Source organism: Pleurodeles waltl, chromosome 6, assembly GCF_031143425.1.
Source record: "Pleurodeles waltl isolate 20211129_DDA chromosome 6, aPleWal1.hap1.20221129, whole genome shotgun sequence".
NCBI lineage: Eukaryota > Metazoa > Chordata > Amphibia > Caudata > Salamandridae > Pleurodeles > Pleurodeles waltl.
Genome location: NC_090445.1, coordinates 1,714,330,437 through 1,714,348,161, shown reverse-complemented (window position 1 = coordinate 1,714,348,161; position 17,725 = coordinate 1,714,330,437). Strand labels below are relative to the sequence as shown.

The 17,725-nt window shown below is 51.6% G+C and overlaps 1 protein-coding gene across 1 annotated transcript in view; it reads right to left on the bottom strand.

Moving 5' to 3' along the window:
• Window positions 1–17,725, bottom strand: part of LOC138301433 (class I histocompatibility antigen, Gogo-OKO alpha chain-like) — a 425,484-nt gene that overhangs the window by 25,101 nt on the left and 382,658 nt on the right. Inside the window, exons 5-6 of the mRNA XM_069241925.1 lie at window positions 10,854–10,967; window positions 1,825–1,854 (exon numbers count right to left, since the gene is read on the bottom strand). Coding sequence (XP_069098026.1) covers window positions 1,825–1,854; window positions 10,854–10,967 — 144 coding nt within the window. The remainder of the gene's footprint in view (window positions 1–1,824; window positions 1,855–10,853; window positions 10,968–17,725) is intronic.

The window sequence follows — 17,725 nt, the reverse complement described above, 5'->3', positions numbered from 1 at the left end:
ATCCGAAGAAATCTCCCGTGGGTCGACGGAATCTTCCCCCTGCAACCGCAGGCACCAAAAAGCTGCATCTCCGGTCCCTTGGGTCTCCTCTCAGCACGACGAGCGAGGTCCCTCGAATCCAGCGACACCGTCCAAGTGACCCCCACAGTCCAGTGACTCTTCAGCCCAAGTTTGGTGGAGGTAAGTCCTTGCCTCACCTCGCTGGGCTGCATTGCTGGGAACCGCGACTTTGCAAGCTTCTCCGGCCCCTGTGCACTTCCGGCGGAAATCCTGTGTGCACAGCCAAGCCTGGGTCCACGGCACTCTAACCTGCATTGCACGACTTTCTAAGTTGGTCTCCGGCGACGTGGGACTCCTTTGTGCAACTTCGGCGAGCACCGTTTCACGCATCCTCGTAGTGCCTGTTTCTGGCACTTCTCCGGGTGCTACCTGCTTCAGTGAGGGCTCCTTGTCTTGCTCGACATCCCCTCTCTCTGCAGGTCCAATTTGCGACCTCCTGGTCCCTCCTGGGCCCCAGCAGCGTCCAAAAACGCCAAACGCACGATTTGCGTGTAGCAAGGCTTGTTGGCGTCCATCCGGCGGGAAAACACTTCTGCACGACTCTCCAAGGCGTGGGGGATCCATCCTCCAAAGGGGAAGTCTCTAGCCCTTGTCGTTCCTGCAGTATTCACAGTTCTTCAGCCTAGTAAGAGCTTCTTTGCACCAACCGCTGGCATTTCTTGGGCATCTGCCCATCTCCGAGCTGCTTGTGACTTTTGGACTTGGTCCCCTTGTTCCACAGGTACCTTCAGACAGGAATCCATCGTTGTTGCATTGCTGATTTGTGTTTTCCTTGCATTCTCCCTCTAACACGACTATTTTGTCCTTAGGGGAACTTTGGTGCACTTTGCACTCACTTTTCAGGGTCTTGGGGTGGGTTATTTTGCTAACTCTCACTATTTTCTAATAGTCCCAGCGACCCTCTACAAGGTCACATAGGTTTGGGGTCCATTCGTGGTTCGCATTCCACTTCTGGAGTATATGGTTTGTGTTGCCCCTATCCCTATGTTTCCCCATTGCATCCTATTGTAACTATACATTGTTTGCACTGTTTTCTAAGACTATACTGCATATTTTTGCTATTGTGTATATATATCTTGTGTATATTTCCTATCCTCTCACTGAGGGTACACTCTAAGATACTTTGGCATATTGTCATAAAAATAAAGTACCTTCATTTTTAGTATAACTGTGTATTGTGTTTTCTTATGATATTGTGCATATGACACTAAGTGGTACTGTAGTAGCTTCACACGTCTCCTAGTTCAGCCTGAGCTGCTTTGCTAAGCTACCATTATCTATCAGCCTAAGCTGCTAGACACCCTATACACTAATAAGGGATAACTGGGCCTGGTGCAAGGTGCAAGTACCCCTTGGTACTCACTACAAGCCAGTCCAGCCTCCTACAACAGGCCACAGTATGAACATACTCCACAGAACACTGATCATATACCTCCACAATGACAGCCAAGCGTGCCAAGTATCTGCTGCCCGCAGGGGATCACCTGCTAACAAGCAACTTGTGAACACGTCAAGCACCAAATAAAAAATGTCTGAAATAATCTATATCCATACATGTAAACTCCACCCCAGTGATGTTTCACTGACAATGAGCACAGTTTCTGATACAGAAAGGCTTCCTGGTTTCACTCAAGATGTTCTGGTTTCTTTTCCAATATTTCCTTCATTTCCCCATTTACCAGTCAGGGGAACATTTCATGACCTCTCTTAATCGCTCTCAGAGAACCAGCAAAACTCGTCACAAACAAGTCAGGAGTCACTCACCTTGTTCTGCCACAGTGTATGCAGGTTTTCCTGAAAAATAAAACACATTTCGTGAGTCTTAAGTTCACAGAGGTTACTCAGCCCATCCTCTCACTGATCACAAGTGCTTATATTAGGAGGTTGGAGCAGAGAGGGGTGAGGGAACCACAGCCTCAGGGGCGCAGCTCAGTCAGCTTCGAGGAGGTTTAAATCTTACATTTTACATCTAAACTAGCATTGGGCCAGAGGGTGAATGTGTGGGGTGACCAGGGCCCTGGGTGGACTGTTGTTATTGGGGTGACAATTCCATGATCCTAGACATGTTACATGGCCATGTTCGGAGTTACCATGGTGACGCTACATATAGGTATTGACCTATGTGTAGTGCACGCGTGTAATGGTGTCTCCGCACTCACAAAGTCCAGGGAATTATCCCTGAATGATGTGGGGGCACCTTGGCTAGTGCCAGGGTGCCCACACACTAAGTAACTTGTCACCCAACCTTCACCAGGTGAAGGTTAGACATATAGGTGACTTATAAGTTACTTAAGTGCAGTGGTAAATGGCTGTGAAATAACGTGGACGTTATTTCACTCAGGCTGCAGTGGCAGGCCTGTGTAAGAATTGTCAGAGCTCCCTATGGGTGGCAAAAGAAATGCTGTAGCCCATAGGGATCTCCTGGAACCCCAATACCCTGGGTACCTAGGTACCATATACTAGGGAATTATAAGGGTATTCCAGTGTGCCAATGAGGATTGGTAAAATTAGTCACTAGCCTGCAGTGACAATGTTAGAAAGCATAGGGAGCATAAACACTGAGGTTCTGGTTAGCAGAGCCTGAGTGATACAGTTAGGCACCACACAGGGAACACATACAGGGCATACTTTATGAGCACTCAGGTCTTGACTAGCAGGATCCCAGTGACACATATCAAACACACTGACAACATAGGGTTTTCACTATGAGCACTGAGGTCCTGGCTAGCAGGATCCCAATGACACAGGCAAAACAAACATACATACAGTAAAAATGGGGTTAACATGCCAGGGAAGATGGTACTTTCCTACAACAGCACACAGTACCTTGTACCCTCTCTCAGGACACTGATATCACACCACAGCACGCAGTACCTGTGTACCCTCTCACGGCACTGCTATCACAACATCTAACATATTGTTTGTGCTCCTACAATACAGCTAAAAGTACTGCCCCTGCTTTGCACCCTGTCTGAGGGCACCACTATCAGGGTACACCCCACAGTATAGTCTGTGCTTTACCGCCTTCCACAGTGTCCTGGAGCTGATCATATCTCACAGGAAGCTGGTCCAGAAAGGCACAGGTCTAGAAGCATGCATGTATCCCACCCCTGCTCCACCCACCCCCATGTAAAGCAAGCAGATCTAGAAGCATGCATGTACCCCCACCCCTGCTCCACCCACCTCCATGTAAAGCAAGCCGATCTAGAAGCATGCATGTATCCCACCCCTGCTCCACCCACCTCCATGTAAAGCAAGCAGATCTAGAAGCATGCATGTACCCCCACCCCTGCTCCACCCACCTCCATGTAAAGCAAGCCGATCTAGAAGCATGCATGTACCCCACCCCTGCTCCACCCACCTCCATGTAAAGCAAGCAGATCTAGAAGCATGAATGTATCCCTACCCCTGCTCCACCCACCTACATGTAAAGCAAGCAGATCTAGAAGCATGAATGCATCCCACCCCTGCTCCACCCACCTCCATGTAAAGCAAGCCGATCTAGAAGCATGCATGTCCCCCCACCCCTGCTCCACCCACCTCCATGTAAAGCAAGCAGATCTAGAAGCATGCATGTATCCCCACCCCTGCCCCACCCACCTCCATGTAAAACAAGCAGATCTAGAAGCATGCATGTACCCCACCCCTGCTCCACCCACCTCCATGTAAAGCAAGCAGATCTAGAAGCATGCATGTACCCCACCCCTGCTCCACCCACCTCCATGTAAAGCAAGCAGATCTAGAAGCATGCATGTACCCCACCCCTGCCCCACCCACCTCCATGTTAAGCAAGCAGATCTAGAAGCATGCATGTATCCCCACCCCAGGTCCACCCACCTCCATGTAAAGCAAGCAGATCTAGAAGCATGCATGTCCCCCCACCCCTGCTCCACCCACCTCCATGTAAAGCAAGCAGATCTAGAAGCATGCATGTATCCCCACCCCAGGTCCACCCACCTCCATGTAAAGCAAGCAGATCTAGAAGCATGGATGTGCCCCCACCCCTGCTCCACCCACCTCCATGTAAAGCAAGCAGATCTAGAAGCATGCATGTCCCCCCACCCCTGCTCCACCCACCTCTATGTAAAGCAAGCAGATCTAGAAGCATGAATGTACCCCAAGCCCTGCTCCACCCACTCCATGTCAAGCAAGCAGATCTAGAAGCATGGATGTATCCCCACCCCTGCTCCACCCACCTCCATGTAAAGCAAGCAGGTCTAGAAGCATGGATGTACCCCACCCCTGCTCCACCCACCTCCATGTAAAGCAAGCAGATCTAGAAGCATGCATGTACCCCCACCCCTGCTCCACCCACTCCATGTAAAGCAAGCAGATCTAGAAGCATGCATGTACCCCACCCCTGCTCCACCCTCCTCCATGTAAAGCAAGCAGATCTAGAAGCATGCATGTACCCCCACCCCAGGTCCACCCACCTCCATGTAAAGCAAGCAGATCTAGAAGCATGCATGTCCCCCCACCCCTGCTCCACCCACCTCCATGTAAAGCAAGCAGATCTAGAAGCATGCATGTCCCCCCACCCCTGCTCCACCCACCTCCATGTAAAGCAAGCAGATCTAGAAGCATGCATGTACCCCCACCCCTGCTCCACCCACTCCATGTAAAGCAAGCAGATCTAGAAGCATGCATGTACCCCACCCCTGCTCCACCCTCCTCCATGTAAAGCAAGCAGATCTAGAAGCATGCATGTACCCCCACCCCAGGTCCACCCACCTCCATGTAAAGCAAGCAGATCTAGAAGCATGCATGTCCCCCCACCCCTGCTCCACCCACCTCCATGTAAAGCAAGCAGATCTAGAAGCATGCATGTCCCCCCACCCCTGCTCCACCCACCTCCATGTAAAGCAAGCAGATCTAGAAGCATGCATGTACCCCACCCCTGCTCCACCCACCTCCATGTAAAGCAAGCAGATCTAGAAGCATGCATGTCCCCCCACCCCTGCTCCACCCACCTCTATGTAAAGCAAGCAGATCTAGAAGCATGAATGTACCCCAAGCCCTGCTCCACCCACTCCATGTAAAGCAAGCAGATCTAGAAGCATGGATGTATCCCCACCCCTGCTCCACCCACCTCCATGTAAAGCAAGCAGGTCTAGAAGCATGGATGTACCCCACCCCTGCTCCACCCACCTCCATGTAAAACAAGCAGATCTAGAAGCATGCATGTACCCCCACCCCTGCTCCACCCACTCCATGTAAAGCAAGCAGATCTAGAAGCATGCATGTACCCCACCCCTGCTCCACCCTCCTCCATGTAAAGCAAGCAGATCTAGAAGCATGCATGTACCCCCACCCCTGCTCCACCCACCTCCATGTAAAACAAGCAGGTCTAGAAGCATACATGTATCCCCAGCCCTGCTCCACCCACCTCCATGTAAAGCAAGCAGATCCAGAAGCACGCATGTACCCCCACCCCTGCTCCATCCACCTCCATGTAAAGCAAGCAGATCTAGAAGCATGCATGTATCCCACCCCTTCTCCACCCACTCCATGTAAAGCAAGCAGATCTAGAAGCATTCATGCACCCCCACCCCTGCCCCACCCACCTCCATGTAAAGCAAGCAGGTCTAGAAGCATGCATGTACCCCACCCTTCCTCCACCCACCTCCATGTAAAGGAACCAGATCTAGAAGCACACATATACCCTCACCCCTGCTCCACCCACCTCCATGTAAAGCAAGCAGATCTAGAAGCATGCATGTATCCCCACCCCTGCTCCACCCACCTCCATGTAAAGCAAGCAGATCTAGAAGCATGCATGTATCCCACCCCTGATCCACCCACCTCCATGTAAAGGAACCAGATCTAGAAGCACGCATGTACCCCCACCCCTGCTCCACCCACCTCCATGTAAAGCAAGCAGATCTAGAAGCATGCATGTATCCCACCCCTGCTCCACCCTCCTCCATGTAAAGCAAGCAGATCTAGAAGCATGCATGTATCCCACCCCTGCTCCACCCTCCTCCATGTAAAGCAAGCAGATCTAGGATCTAGAAGCATGCATGTATCCCACCCCTGCTCCACCCACCTCCATGTAAAGCAAGCAGATCTAGAAGCATGCATTTATCCCACCCCTGCTACACCCTCCTCCATGTAAAGCAAGCAGATCTAGAAGCATGCATGTATCCCACCCCTGCTCCACCCTCCTCCATGTAAAGCAAGCAGATCTAGAAGCATGCATGTATCCCACCCCTGCTCCACCCACCTCCATGTAAAGCAAGCAGATCTAGAAGCATGCATGTATCCCACCCCTGCTCCATCCACCCACCTCCACGTAAAGCAAGCAGATCTAGAAGCATGCATGTACCCCCACCCATGCTCCACCCACCTACATGTAAAGCAAGCAGATCTAGAAGCATGAATGTACCCCAAGCCCTGCTCCACCCACTCCATGTAAAGCAAGCAGATCTAGAAGCATGGATGTATCCCCACCCCTGCTCCACCCACCTCCATGTAAAGCAAGCAGGTCTAGAAGCATGGATGTACCCCACCCCTGCTCCACCCACCTCCATGTAAAACAAGCAGATCTAGAAGCATGCATGTCCCCCCACCCCTGCTCCACCCACCTCCATGTAAAGCAAGCAGATCTAGAAGCATGCATGTCCCCCCACCCCTGCTCCACCCACCTCCATGTAAAGCAAGCAGATCTAGAAGCATGCATGTACCCCCACCCCTGCTCCACCCACTCCATGTAAAGCAAGCAGATCTAGAAGCATGCATGTACCCCACCCCTGCTCCACCCTCCTCCATGTAAAGCAAGCAGATCTAGAAGCATGCATGTACCCCCACCCCAGGTCCACCCACCTCCATGTAAAGCAAGCAGATCTAGAAGCATGCATGTCCCCCCACCCCTGCTCCACCCACCTCCATGTAAAGCAAGCAGATCTAGAAGCATGCATGTCCCCCCACCCCTGCTCCACCCACCTCCATGTAAAGCAAGCAGATCTAGAAGCATGCATGTACCCCACCCCTGCTCCACCCACCTCCATGTAAAGCAAGCAGATCTAGAAGCATGCATGTCCCCCCACCCCTGCTCCACCCACCTCTATGTAAAGCAAGCAGATCTAGAAGCATGAATGTACCCCAAGCCCTGCTCCACCCACTCCATGTAAAGCAAGCAGATCTAGAAGCATGGATGTATCCCCACCCCTGCTCCACCCACCTCCATGTAAAGCAAGCAGGTCTAGAAGCATGGATGTACCCCACCCCTGCTCCACCCACCTCCATGTAAAACAAGCAGATCTAGAAGCATGCATGTACCCCCACCCCTGCTCCACCCACTCCATGTAAAGCAAGCAGATCTAGAAGCATGCATGTACCCCACCCCTGCTCCACCCTCCTCCATGTAAAGCAAGCAGATCTAGAAGCATGCATGTACCCCCACCCCTGCTCCACCCACCTCCATGTAAAACAAGCAGGTCTAGAAGCATACATGTATCCCCAGCCCTGCTCCACCCACCTCCATGTAAAGCAAGCAGATCCAGAAGCACGCATGTAGCCCCACCCCTGCTCCATCCACCTCCATGTAAAGCAAGCAGATCTAGAAGCATGCATGTATCCCACCCCTTCTCCACCCACTCCATGTAAAGCAAGCAGATCTAGAAGCATTCATGCACCCCCACCCCTGCCCCACCCACCTCCATGTAAAGCAAGCAGGTCTAGAAGCATGCATGTACCCCACCCTTCCTCCACCCACCTCCATGTAAAGGAACCAGATCTAGAAGCACACATATACCCTCACCCCTGCTCCACCCACCTCCATGTAAAGCAAGCAGATCTAGAAGCATGCATGTATCCCCACCCCTGCTCCACCCACCTCCATGTAAAGCAAGCAGATCTAGAAGCATGCATGTATCCCACCCCTGATCCACCCACCTCCATGTAAAGGAACCAGATCTAGAAGCACGCATGTACCCCCACCCCTGCTCCACCCACCTCCATGTAAAGCAAGCAGATCTAGAAGCATGCATGTATCCCACCCCTGCTCCACCCTCCTCCATGTAAAGCAAGCAGATCTAGAAGCATGCATGTATCCCACCCCTGCTCCACCCTCCTCCATGTAAAGCAAGCAGATCTAGAAGCATGCATGTATCCCACCCCTGCTCCACCCACCTCCATGTAAAGCAAGCAGATCTAGAAGCATGCATTTATCCCACCCCTGCTACACCCTCCTCCATGTAAAGCAAGCAGATCTAGAAGCATGCATGTATCCCACCCCTGCTCCACCCTCCTCCATGTAAAGCAAGCAGATCTAGAAGCATGCATGTATCCCACCCCTGCTCCACCCACCTCCATGTAAAGCAAGCAGATCTAGAAGCATGCATGTATCCCACCCCTGCTCCATCCACCCACCTCCACGTAAAGCAAGCAGATCTAGAAGCATGCATGTCCCCCCACCCCTGCTCCACCCACCTCTATGTAAAGCAAGCAGATCTAGAAGCATGAATGTACCCCAAGCCCTGCTCCACCCACTCCATGTAAAGCAAGCAGATCTAGAAGCATGGATGTATCCCCACCCCTGCTCCACCCACCTCCATGTAAAGCAAGCAGGTCTAGAAGCATGGATGTACCCCACCCCTGCTCCACCCACCTCCATGTAAAACAAGCAGATCTAGAAGCATGCATGTACCCCCACCCCTGCTCCACCCACTCCATGTAAAGCAAGCAGATCTAGAAGCATGCATGTACCCCACCCCTGCTCCACCCTCCTCCATGTAAAGCAAGCAGATCTAGAAGCATGCATGTACCCCCACCCCTGCTCCACCCACCTCCATGTAAAACAAGCAGGTCTAGAAGCATACATGTATCCCCAGCCCTGCTCCACCCACCTCCATGTAAAGCAAGCAGATCCAGAAGCACGCATGTACCCCCACCCCTGCTCCATCCACCTCCATGTAAAGCAAGCAGATCTAGAAGCATGCATGTATCCCACCCCTTCTCCACCCACTCCATGTAAAGCAAGCAGATCTAGAAGCATTCATGCACCCCCACCCCTGCCCCACCCACCTCCATGTAAAGCAAGAAGGTCTAGAAGCATGCATGTACCCCACCCTTCCTCCACCCACCTCCATGTAAAGGAACCAGATCTAGAAGCACACATATACCCTCACCCCTGCTCCACCCACCTCCATGTAAAGCAAGCAGATCTAGAAGCATGCATGTATCCCCACCCCTGCTCCACCCACCTCCATGTAAAGCAAGCAGATCTAGAAGCATGCATGTATCCCACCCCTGATCCACCCACCTCCATGTAAAGGAACCAGATCTAGAAGCACGCATGTACCCCCACCCCTGCTCCACCCACCTCCATGTAAAGCAAGCAGATCTAGAAGCATGCATGTATCCCACCCCTGCTCCACCCTCCTCCATGTAAAGCAAGCAGATCTAGAAGCATGCATGTATCCCACCCCTGCTCCACCCTCCTCCATGTAAAGCAAGCAGATCTAGAAGCATGCATGTATCCCACCCCTGCTCCACCCACCTCCATGTAAAGCAAGCAGATCTAGAAGCATGCATTTATCCCACCCCTGCTACACCCTCCTCCATGTAAAGCAAGCAGATCTAGAAGCATGCATGTATCCCACCCCTGCTCCACCCTCCTCCATGTAAAGCAAGCAGATCTAGAAGCATGCATGTATCCCACCCCTGCTCCACCCACCTCCATGTAAAGCAAGCAGATCTAGAAGCATGCATGTATCCCACCCCTGCTCCATCCACCCACCTCCACGTAAAGCAAGCAGATCTAGAAGCATGCATGTACCCCCACCCATGCTCCACCCACCTACATGTAAAGCAAGCAGATCTAGAAGCATGCATGTATCCCACACCTGCTCCACCCTCCTCCATGTAAAGCAAGCAGATCTCGAAGCATGCATGTACCCCCAGCCCTGCTCCACCCACCTTGATGTAAAGGAACCAGGTCTAGAAGCATGCATGTATCCCACCCCTGCTCCACCCACCTACATGTAAAGCAAGCAGATCTAGAAGCATGCATGGACCCCAACCCCTGCTCCACCCACCTACATATAAAGCAAGCAGATCTAGAAGCATGCATGTATCCCACCCCTGCTCCACCCACCTACATGTAAACCAAGCAGATCTAGAAGCATGCATGTACCCCCACCCCTGCTCCACCCACCTACATGTAAAGCAAGCAGATCTAGAAGCATGCATGTATCCCACCCCTTCTCCACCCACCTCCATGTAAAGCAAGCAGATCTAGAAGCATGCATGTATCCCACCCCTGCTCCACCCACCTCCATGCAAAGCAAGCAGATCTAGAAGCATGCATGTATCCCACCCCTGCTCCACCCACCTCCATGTAAAGCAAGCAGATCTAGAAGTATGCATGTAACCCCACCCCAGGTCCACCCTCCTCCATGTAAAGCAAGCAGATCTAGAAGCATGCATGTATCCCCCCTGCTCCACCCAGCTCCATGTAAAGCAAGCAGATCTAGAAGCATGCATGTATCCCCACCCCTGCTCCACCCACCTCTATGTAAACCACCCCTGGTCCACCCACCTCCATGTAAAGCAAGCAGATCTAGAAGCATGCATGTATCCTCACCCCTGCTCCACCCAGCTCCATGTAAAGCAAGCAGATCTAAAAGCATGCATGTACCCCACCCCTGCTCCACCCACCTACATGTAAAGGAACCAGGTCTCCAAGCATGGATGTATCCCACCCCTGCTGCATGTGGCAGATCGTATTCACCTGCACCCCTGCAGGAAGTGATGGTACCCCCCACCAGGAATATCAAACTGAATTCACTTACCTAATTTTTTCTTCTTCGAGTAGACAATCCAAACGACAGCAGCGAGCAGCCCAACACCCACAAGGGCTCCAATGACGCCTCCGATAATGACCCCCATTGGAGGAGATTTCTCTTCTGTGGGACGGAGACAGACAGGAGCAGAGTTACAGCAGAAATCATTTCAATATATGATTTATGATGCAGTACCACTGACAACTGGCAGGTATGAGGATCTCAGAGTAAAGGGCCAGAGAGCTACAGCCTGGCATGGGAACAGAGGTCTGATCCTACTACAGCCCCAGGGATACTCGGTGCTCTACAGCCCTCCGCACTGCACTCCAGGGACACCACAGTCCAGGTATACTCACTGCTTTGTAACCTTCCCAGGGGACAAGAGTATCTCACCACAGTCCGGGTATACTCACTGCTTTGTAACCTTCCCGGGGAACAAGAGTATCACACCACAGTCCAGGTATACTCACTGCTTTGTAACCTTCCCGGGGGACAAGAGTATCTCACCACAGTCCAGGTATACTCACTGCTTTGTAACCTTCCCAGGGGACAAGAGTATCACACCACAGTCCAGGTATACTCACTGCTTTGTAACCTTCCCGGGGGACAAGAGTATCTCACCACAGTCCGGGTATATTCACTGCTTTGTAACCTTCCCCGGGGACAATAGTATCACTCCACAGACCAGGTATACTCACTGCTTTGTAACCTTCCCGGGGGACAAGAGTATCTCACCACAGTCCGGGTATACTCACTGCTTTGTAACCTTCCCGGGGAACAAGAGTATCACACCACAGTCCAGGTATACTCACTGCTTTGTAACCTTCCCAGGGGACAAGAGTATCACACCACAGTCCAGGTATACTCACTGCTTTGTAGCCCTCCGCACTGCACTCCTGTCACACTACAGCCCAAGGGATGCTCGGTGCTCTACAGCCCTCCGCACCGCACTCCTGTCACACCACAGTCCAGGTATACTCACTGCTTTGTAGCCCTCCGCACTGCACTCCTGTCACACTACAGCCCAAGGGATGCTCGGTGCTCTACAGCCCTCCGCACTGCACTCCTGGGACACCACAGTCCAGCTATACTCACTGCTTTGTAACCTTCCCGGGGGACAAGAGTATCACACCACAGTCCAGGTATACTCACTGCTTTGTAACCTTCCCAGGGGACAAGAGTATCACACCACAGTCCAGGTATACTCACTGCTTTGTAACCTTCCCGGGGGACAAGAGTATCTCACCACAGTCCAGGTATACTCACTGCTTTGTAACCTTCCCAGGGGACAACAGTATCACACCACAGACCAGGTATACTCACTGCTTTGTTACCTTCCCGGGGGACAAGAGTATCTCACCACAGTCCGGGTATACTCACTGCTTTGTAACCTTCCCCGGGGACAATAGTATCACTCCACAGACCAGGTATACTCACTGCTTTGTAACCTTCCCGGGGGACAAGAGTAGCACACCACAGTCCAGGTATACTCACTGCTTTGTAACCTTCCCGGGGGACAAGAGTATCACACCACAGTCCAGGTATACTCACTGCTTTGTAACCTTCCCGGGGGACAAGAGTATCTCACCACAGTCCAGGTATACTCACTGCTTTGTAACCTTCCCAGGGGACAACAGTATCACACCACAGACCAGGTATACTCACTGCTTTGTAACCTTCCCGGGGGACAAGAGTATCTCACCACAGTCCGGGTATACTCACTGCTTTGTAACCTTCCCCGGGGACAATAGTATCACTCCACAGACCAGGTATACTCACTGCTTTGTAACCTTCCCGGGGGACAAGAGTAGCACACCACAGTCCAGGTATACTCACTGCTTTGTAGCTTCCCAGGGGACAAGAGTGTCATACCATATAGGAAAGTACCATCTTGCCTGGCATGTTACCCCCATTTTTTTACTGTATGTATGTTTGTTTATGCCTGTGTCACTGGGATCCTGCTAGCCAGGACCCCAGTGCTGATGAGTATGTGCCCTATATGTGTTCCCTGTGTGGTGCCTAACTGTATCACTGAGGCTCTGCTAACCAGAACCTCACTGTTTATGCTCTCTCTGCTTTTCAAATTGTCACTGCAGGCTAGTGACTAATCATACCAATTCTCATTGGCACAATGGAACACCCTTATAATTCCCTAGCATATGGTACCTAGGTATTGGGGTTCCAGGAGATCCATATGGGCTGCAGCATTTCTTTTGCCACCCATAGGGAGCTCAGACAATTTTTACATAGGACTGCCACTGCAGCCTGAGTGAAATAACGTCCACGTTATTTCACAGCCATTTTACACTGCACTTAAGTAACTTATAAGTCACCTATATGTCTAACCCTCACTTAGTGAAGGTTAGGTGCAAAGTTACTAAGTGTGAGGGCACCCTGGCACTAGCCAAGGTGCCCCCACATCATTCAGGGCAATTTCCCTGAACTTTGTGAGTGCGGGGACACCATTACATGGGTGCACTACATCTAGGCCAATACCTATATGTAGTGTCACAATGGTAACTCCGAACATGGCCATGTAACATGTCTAGGATCATGGAATTGTCACCCCAATACCATTTGACAATTCCATGCATCCCTGGGTCTCCAGCACAGAGCCTGGGTACTGCCAAACTAACTTTCCGGGGTTTCCTCTGCAGCTACCGCTGCTGCCAACCCACAGACAGGTTTCTGCCCTCCTGGGGCCTGGGCAGCCCAGTCCCAGGAAGGCAGAACAAAGGATTTCCTCTGAGAGAGGGTGTTACACCCTCTCCCTTTGGAAATAGGTGTGAAGGGCCTGGGAGGAGTAGCCTCTCCTGGCCTCTGGAAATGCTTTGAAGGTCACAGGTGGTGCCCTCCTTGCATAAGCCAGTCTACACCGGTTCAGGGATCCCCCCAGCATTGCTCTGGTGCGAAACTGGACAAAGGAAAGGGGAGTGACCACTCCTCTGACCAGCAACTCCCAGGGGAGGTGCCCAGAGCTCCTCCAGTGTGTCCCAGACCTCTGCCATCTTGGATGCAGAGGTGTGAGGGCACAATGGACAGCTCTGAGTGGCCAGTGCCAGCAGGTGACGTCAGAGACCCCTCCTGATAGGTGCTTACCTTTCTCTGTAGCCAATCCTCTTCTGAGGGCTATTTAGGGTCTCTCCTGTGGGCATCTCACCAGATAACGAATGCAAGTGCTCACCAGAGTTCCTCTGCACTTCCCTCTTCGACTTCTGCCAAGGATCGACCGTTGACTGCTCCAGCACGCCTGCAAAACCGCAACAAAGTAGCAAGAAGACTACCAGCAACATTGTAGTGCCTCATCCTGCCGGCTTTCTCGACTGTTTCCTGGTGATGCATGCTCTGAGGGCTGTCTGCCTTCACCCTGCACTCGAAGCCAAGAAGAAATCTCCTGTGGGTCAACGGAATCTTCCCCCTGCCAACGCAGGCCCCAAACGTCTGCATAACCGGTCCTCTGGGCCCCCTCTCATCCTGACAAGCGTGTTCCCTGGAACACAGGAGCTGGGTCCAAGTGTCCGACAGTCCAGTGTCCCTTCTGTCCAAATTTGGTGGGGGTGGGTCCTTGCCTCCCCACGCCAGACAGCAATCCTGTGTACTGCGTGAACTGCAGGTGCTAGGGCTTCTGTGCACTTTTGCGACACTTCCTTTGTGCACAGCCTACCCCAGGTCCCCAGAACTCCGTCCTGCATTGCCCAACTCGCTGAGTTGGACTCCGACCTCGTGGGACTCCCTTTTGTTGTGCTGAGTCGACCATCGTCCTCAGATCTACTGAACGCCTGTTCAGGTGCTTCTGCGGGTGCTGCCTGTGTCTGTGTTGGCTCTTTGTATTGCTGAGCACCCCCTCTGTCTCCTCCTCCAAGGGGCGACCTCCTGGTCCTTCCTGGACCCTGGCAGCACCCAAAATCCTCAACCGTGACTCTTGCAGCTAGCAAGGCTTGTTTGCAGTCTTTCTGCGTGGAAACAACTCTGCATCCTTGTAGGAAAGTACCATCTTGCCTGGCATGTTACCCCCATATTTCACTGTATACATGTTGTTTTAGTGTATGTGTCACTGGGACCCTGCCAGGCAGGGCCCCAGTGCTCATAAGTATGTGCCCTGTATGATGCCTAACTGTCTCACTGAGGCTCTGCTAACCAGAACCTCAGTGGTTATGCTCTCGCTGCTTTCCAAATTTGTCACTAACAAGCTAGTGGCTAAATTTACCAATTCACATTGGCATACTGGTTCACCCATATAATTCCCTTGTATATGGTACTGAGGTACCCAGGGTATTAGGGTTCCAGGAGATCCCTATGGGCTGCAGCATTTCTTTTGCCACCCATAGGGAGCTCTGACAATTCTTACACAGGCTTGCCACTGCAGCCTGAGTGAAATAATGCCCACATTATTTCACAGCCATTCTTCACTGCACTTAAGTAACTTATAAGTCACCTATAACGCCACAATGGTAACTCCGAACATGGCCATGTAACATGTCTAAGATCATGGAATTGTTCCCCCAATACCATTCTGGTATTGGGGGGACAATTCCATGATCGCCCGGGTGTCTAGCACAGTACCCGGGTACTGCCAAACTGCCTTTTCCGGGGTCTCCACTGCAGCTGTTTCTGCTGCCAACCCCTCAGACAGGATTCTGCCCTCCTGGGGTCCAGGCAGCCCAGGCCCAGGAAGGCAGAACAAAGGATTTCCTCTGAAATAGGTGTGAAGGGCTGGGGAGGAGTAGCCTCCCCCAGCCTCTGGAAATGCTTTGATGGACACAGATGCTGCCTCTGCCATCTTGGAAACAGATGTGTTGCTGGCACACTGGACTGCTCTGAGTGGCCAGTGCCATCAGGTGACGTCAGAGACTCCTTCTGATAGGCTCTTACCTTTCTTACTAGCCTATCCTCCTTCCTAGGTAGCCAAACCTCCTTTTCTGGCTATTTAGGGTCTCTGCTTTGGGGAATTCTTCAGATACCGAATGCAAGAGCTCACCAGAGTTACTCTGCATCTCCCTCTTCACCTTCTGCCAAAGGATCGACCGCTGACTGCTCAGGACGCCTGCAAAACCGTAACAAAGTAGCAAAGACGACTACTGCAACCTAGCATTGCTTCATCCTGCCCGCTTTCTCGACTGTTTCCTGGTGGTGAATGTTCTGGGGGTAGCCTGCCTCCTTCGTGCACCAGGAGCTCTGAAGAAATCTCCCGTGGGTCGACGGAATCTTCCCCCTGCAACCTCAGGCAACAAAAGACTGCATCACCGGTCCTCTGGGTCCCCTCTCAGCACAACGAGCATGGTCCCTGGAACTCAGCAACTCTGCCCAAGAGACTCCCACAGTCCAGTGTCTCTTCAGTCCAAGTTTGGTGGAGGTAAGTCATTGCCTCCCCACGCTAGACTGCATTGCTGGGTACTGCATGATTTGCAGCTGCTCCGGCTCCTGTGCTCTCTTCCAGGATTTGCTTCATGCACAGCCAAGCTTGGGTCCCCGAAACCCTAACCTGCAGTGCACAACCTTCTGAGTTGTCCTCCGGTGTCGTGGGACTCCCTTTTGTGACTTCAGGTGGACTCCGGTTCACTCCTCTTCTAAGTGCCTGATCCGGTACTTCTGCGGGTGCTGCCTGCTTCTGTGAGGGCTCCCTGACTTGCTGGGCACCCCCTCTGTCTCCTCATCCAAGTGGCGACATCCTGGTCCCTCCTGGGCCACAGCAGCATCCAAAAACCCTAACCGCGACCCTTGCAGCTAGCAAGGCTTGTTTGCGGTCTTTCTGCATGGGAACACCTCTGCAAGCTTCTGCACGACGTGGGACATCCATCCTCCAAAGGGGAAGTTCCTAGTCTTCATCGTTCTTGCAAAACACCAAGCTCTTCCATCCGGTGGCAGCTTCCTTGCACCCTCAGCTGGCATTTCCTGGGCTCCTGCCCACTCTCGACACTGTCGCGGCTCTTGGACTTGGTCCCCTTGTCTTACAGGTACTCCGGTCCGGAAATCCACTGTTGTTGAATTGCTGGTGTTGGTTTTCCTTGCAGAATCCCCCTATCACGACTTCTGTGCTCTCTGGGGGTTGTAGGTGCACTTTACACCTACCTTACAGGGTCTGGGGTGGGCTATTTTTCTAACCCTCACTGTTTTCTTACAGTCCCAGCGACCCTCTACAAGCTCACATAGGTTTGGGGTCCATTCGTGGTTCGCATTCCACTTTTGGAGTATATGGTTTGTGTTGCCCCTATACCTATGTGCTCCTATTGCAATCTATTGTAACTTTACACTGTTTGCATTAATTCCTTTTGCTATTACTGCATATTTTTGGTATTGTGTACATATATCTTGTGTATATTTGTTATCCTCTTACTGAGGGTACTCACTGAGATACTTTTGGCATATTGTCATTGTAGGAGGCTGGACTGGCTTGTAGTGAGTACCAAGGGGTACTTGCACCTTGCACCAGGCCCAGTTATCCCTTATTAGTGTATAGGGTGTCTAGCAGCTTAGGCTGATAGATAATGGTAGCTTAGCAGAGCAGCTCAGGCTGAACTAGGAGACGTGTGAAGCTACTACAGTACCACTTAGTGTCATATGCACAATATCATAAGAAAACACAATACACAGTTATACTAAAAATAAAGGTACTTTATTTTTATGACAATATGCCAAAGTATCTCAGAGTGTACCCTCAGTGAGAGGATAGCAAATATACACAAGATATATATACACAATAGCAAAAATATGCAGTATAGTCTTAGAAAACAGTGCAAACAATGTATAGTTACAATAGGATGCAATGGGGAAACATAGGGATAGGGGCAACACAAACCATATACTCCAAAAGTGGAATGCGAACCACGAATGGACCCCAAACCTATGTGACCTTGTAGAGGGTCGCTGGGACTATTAGAAAA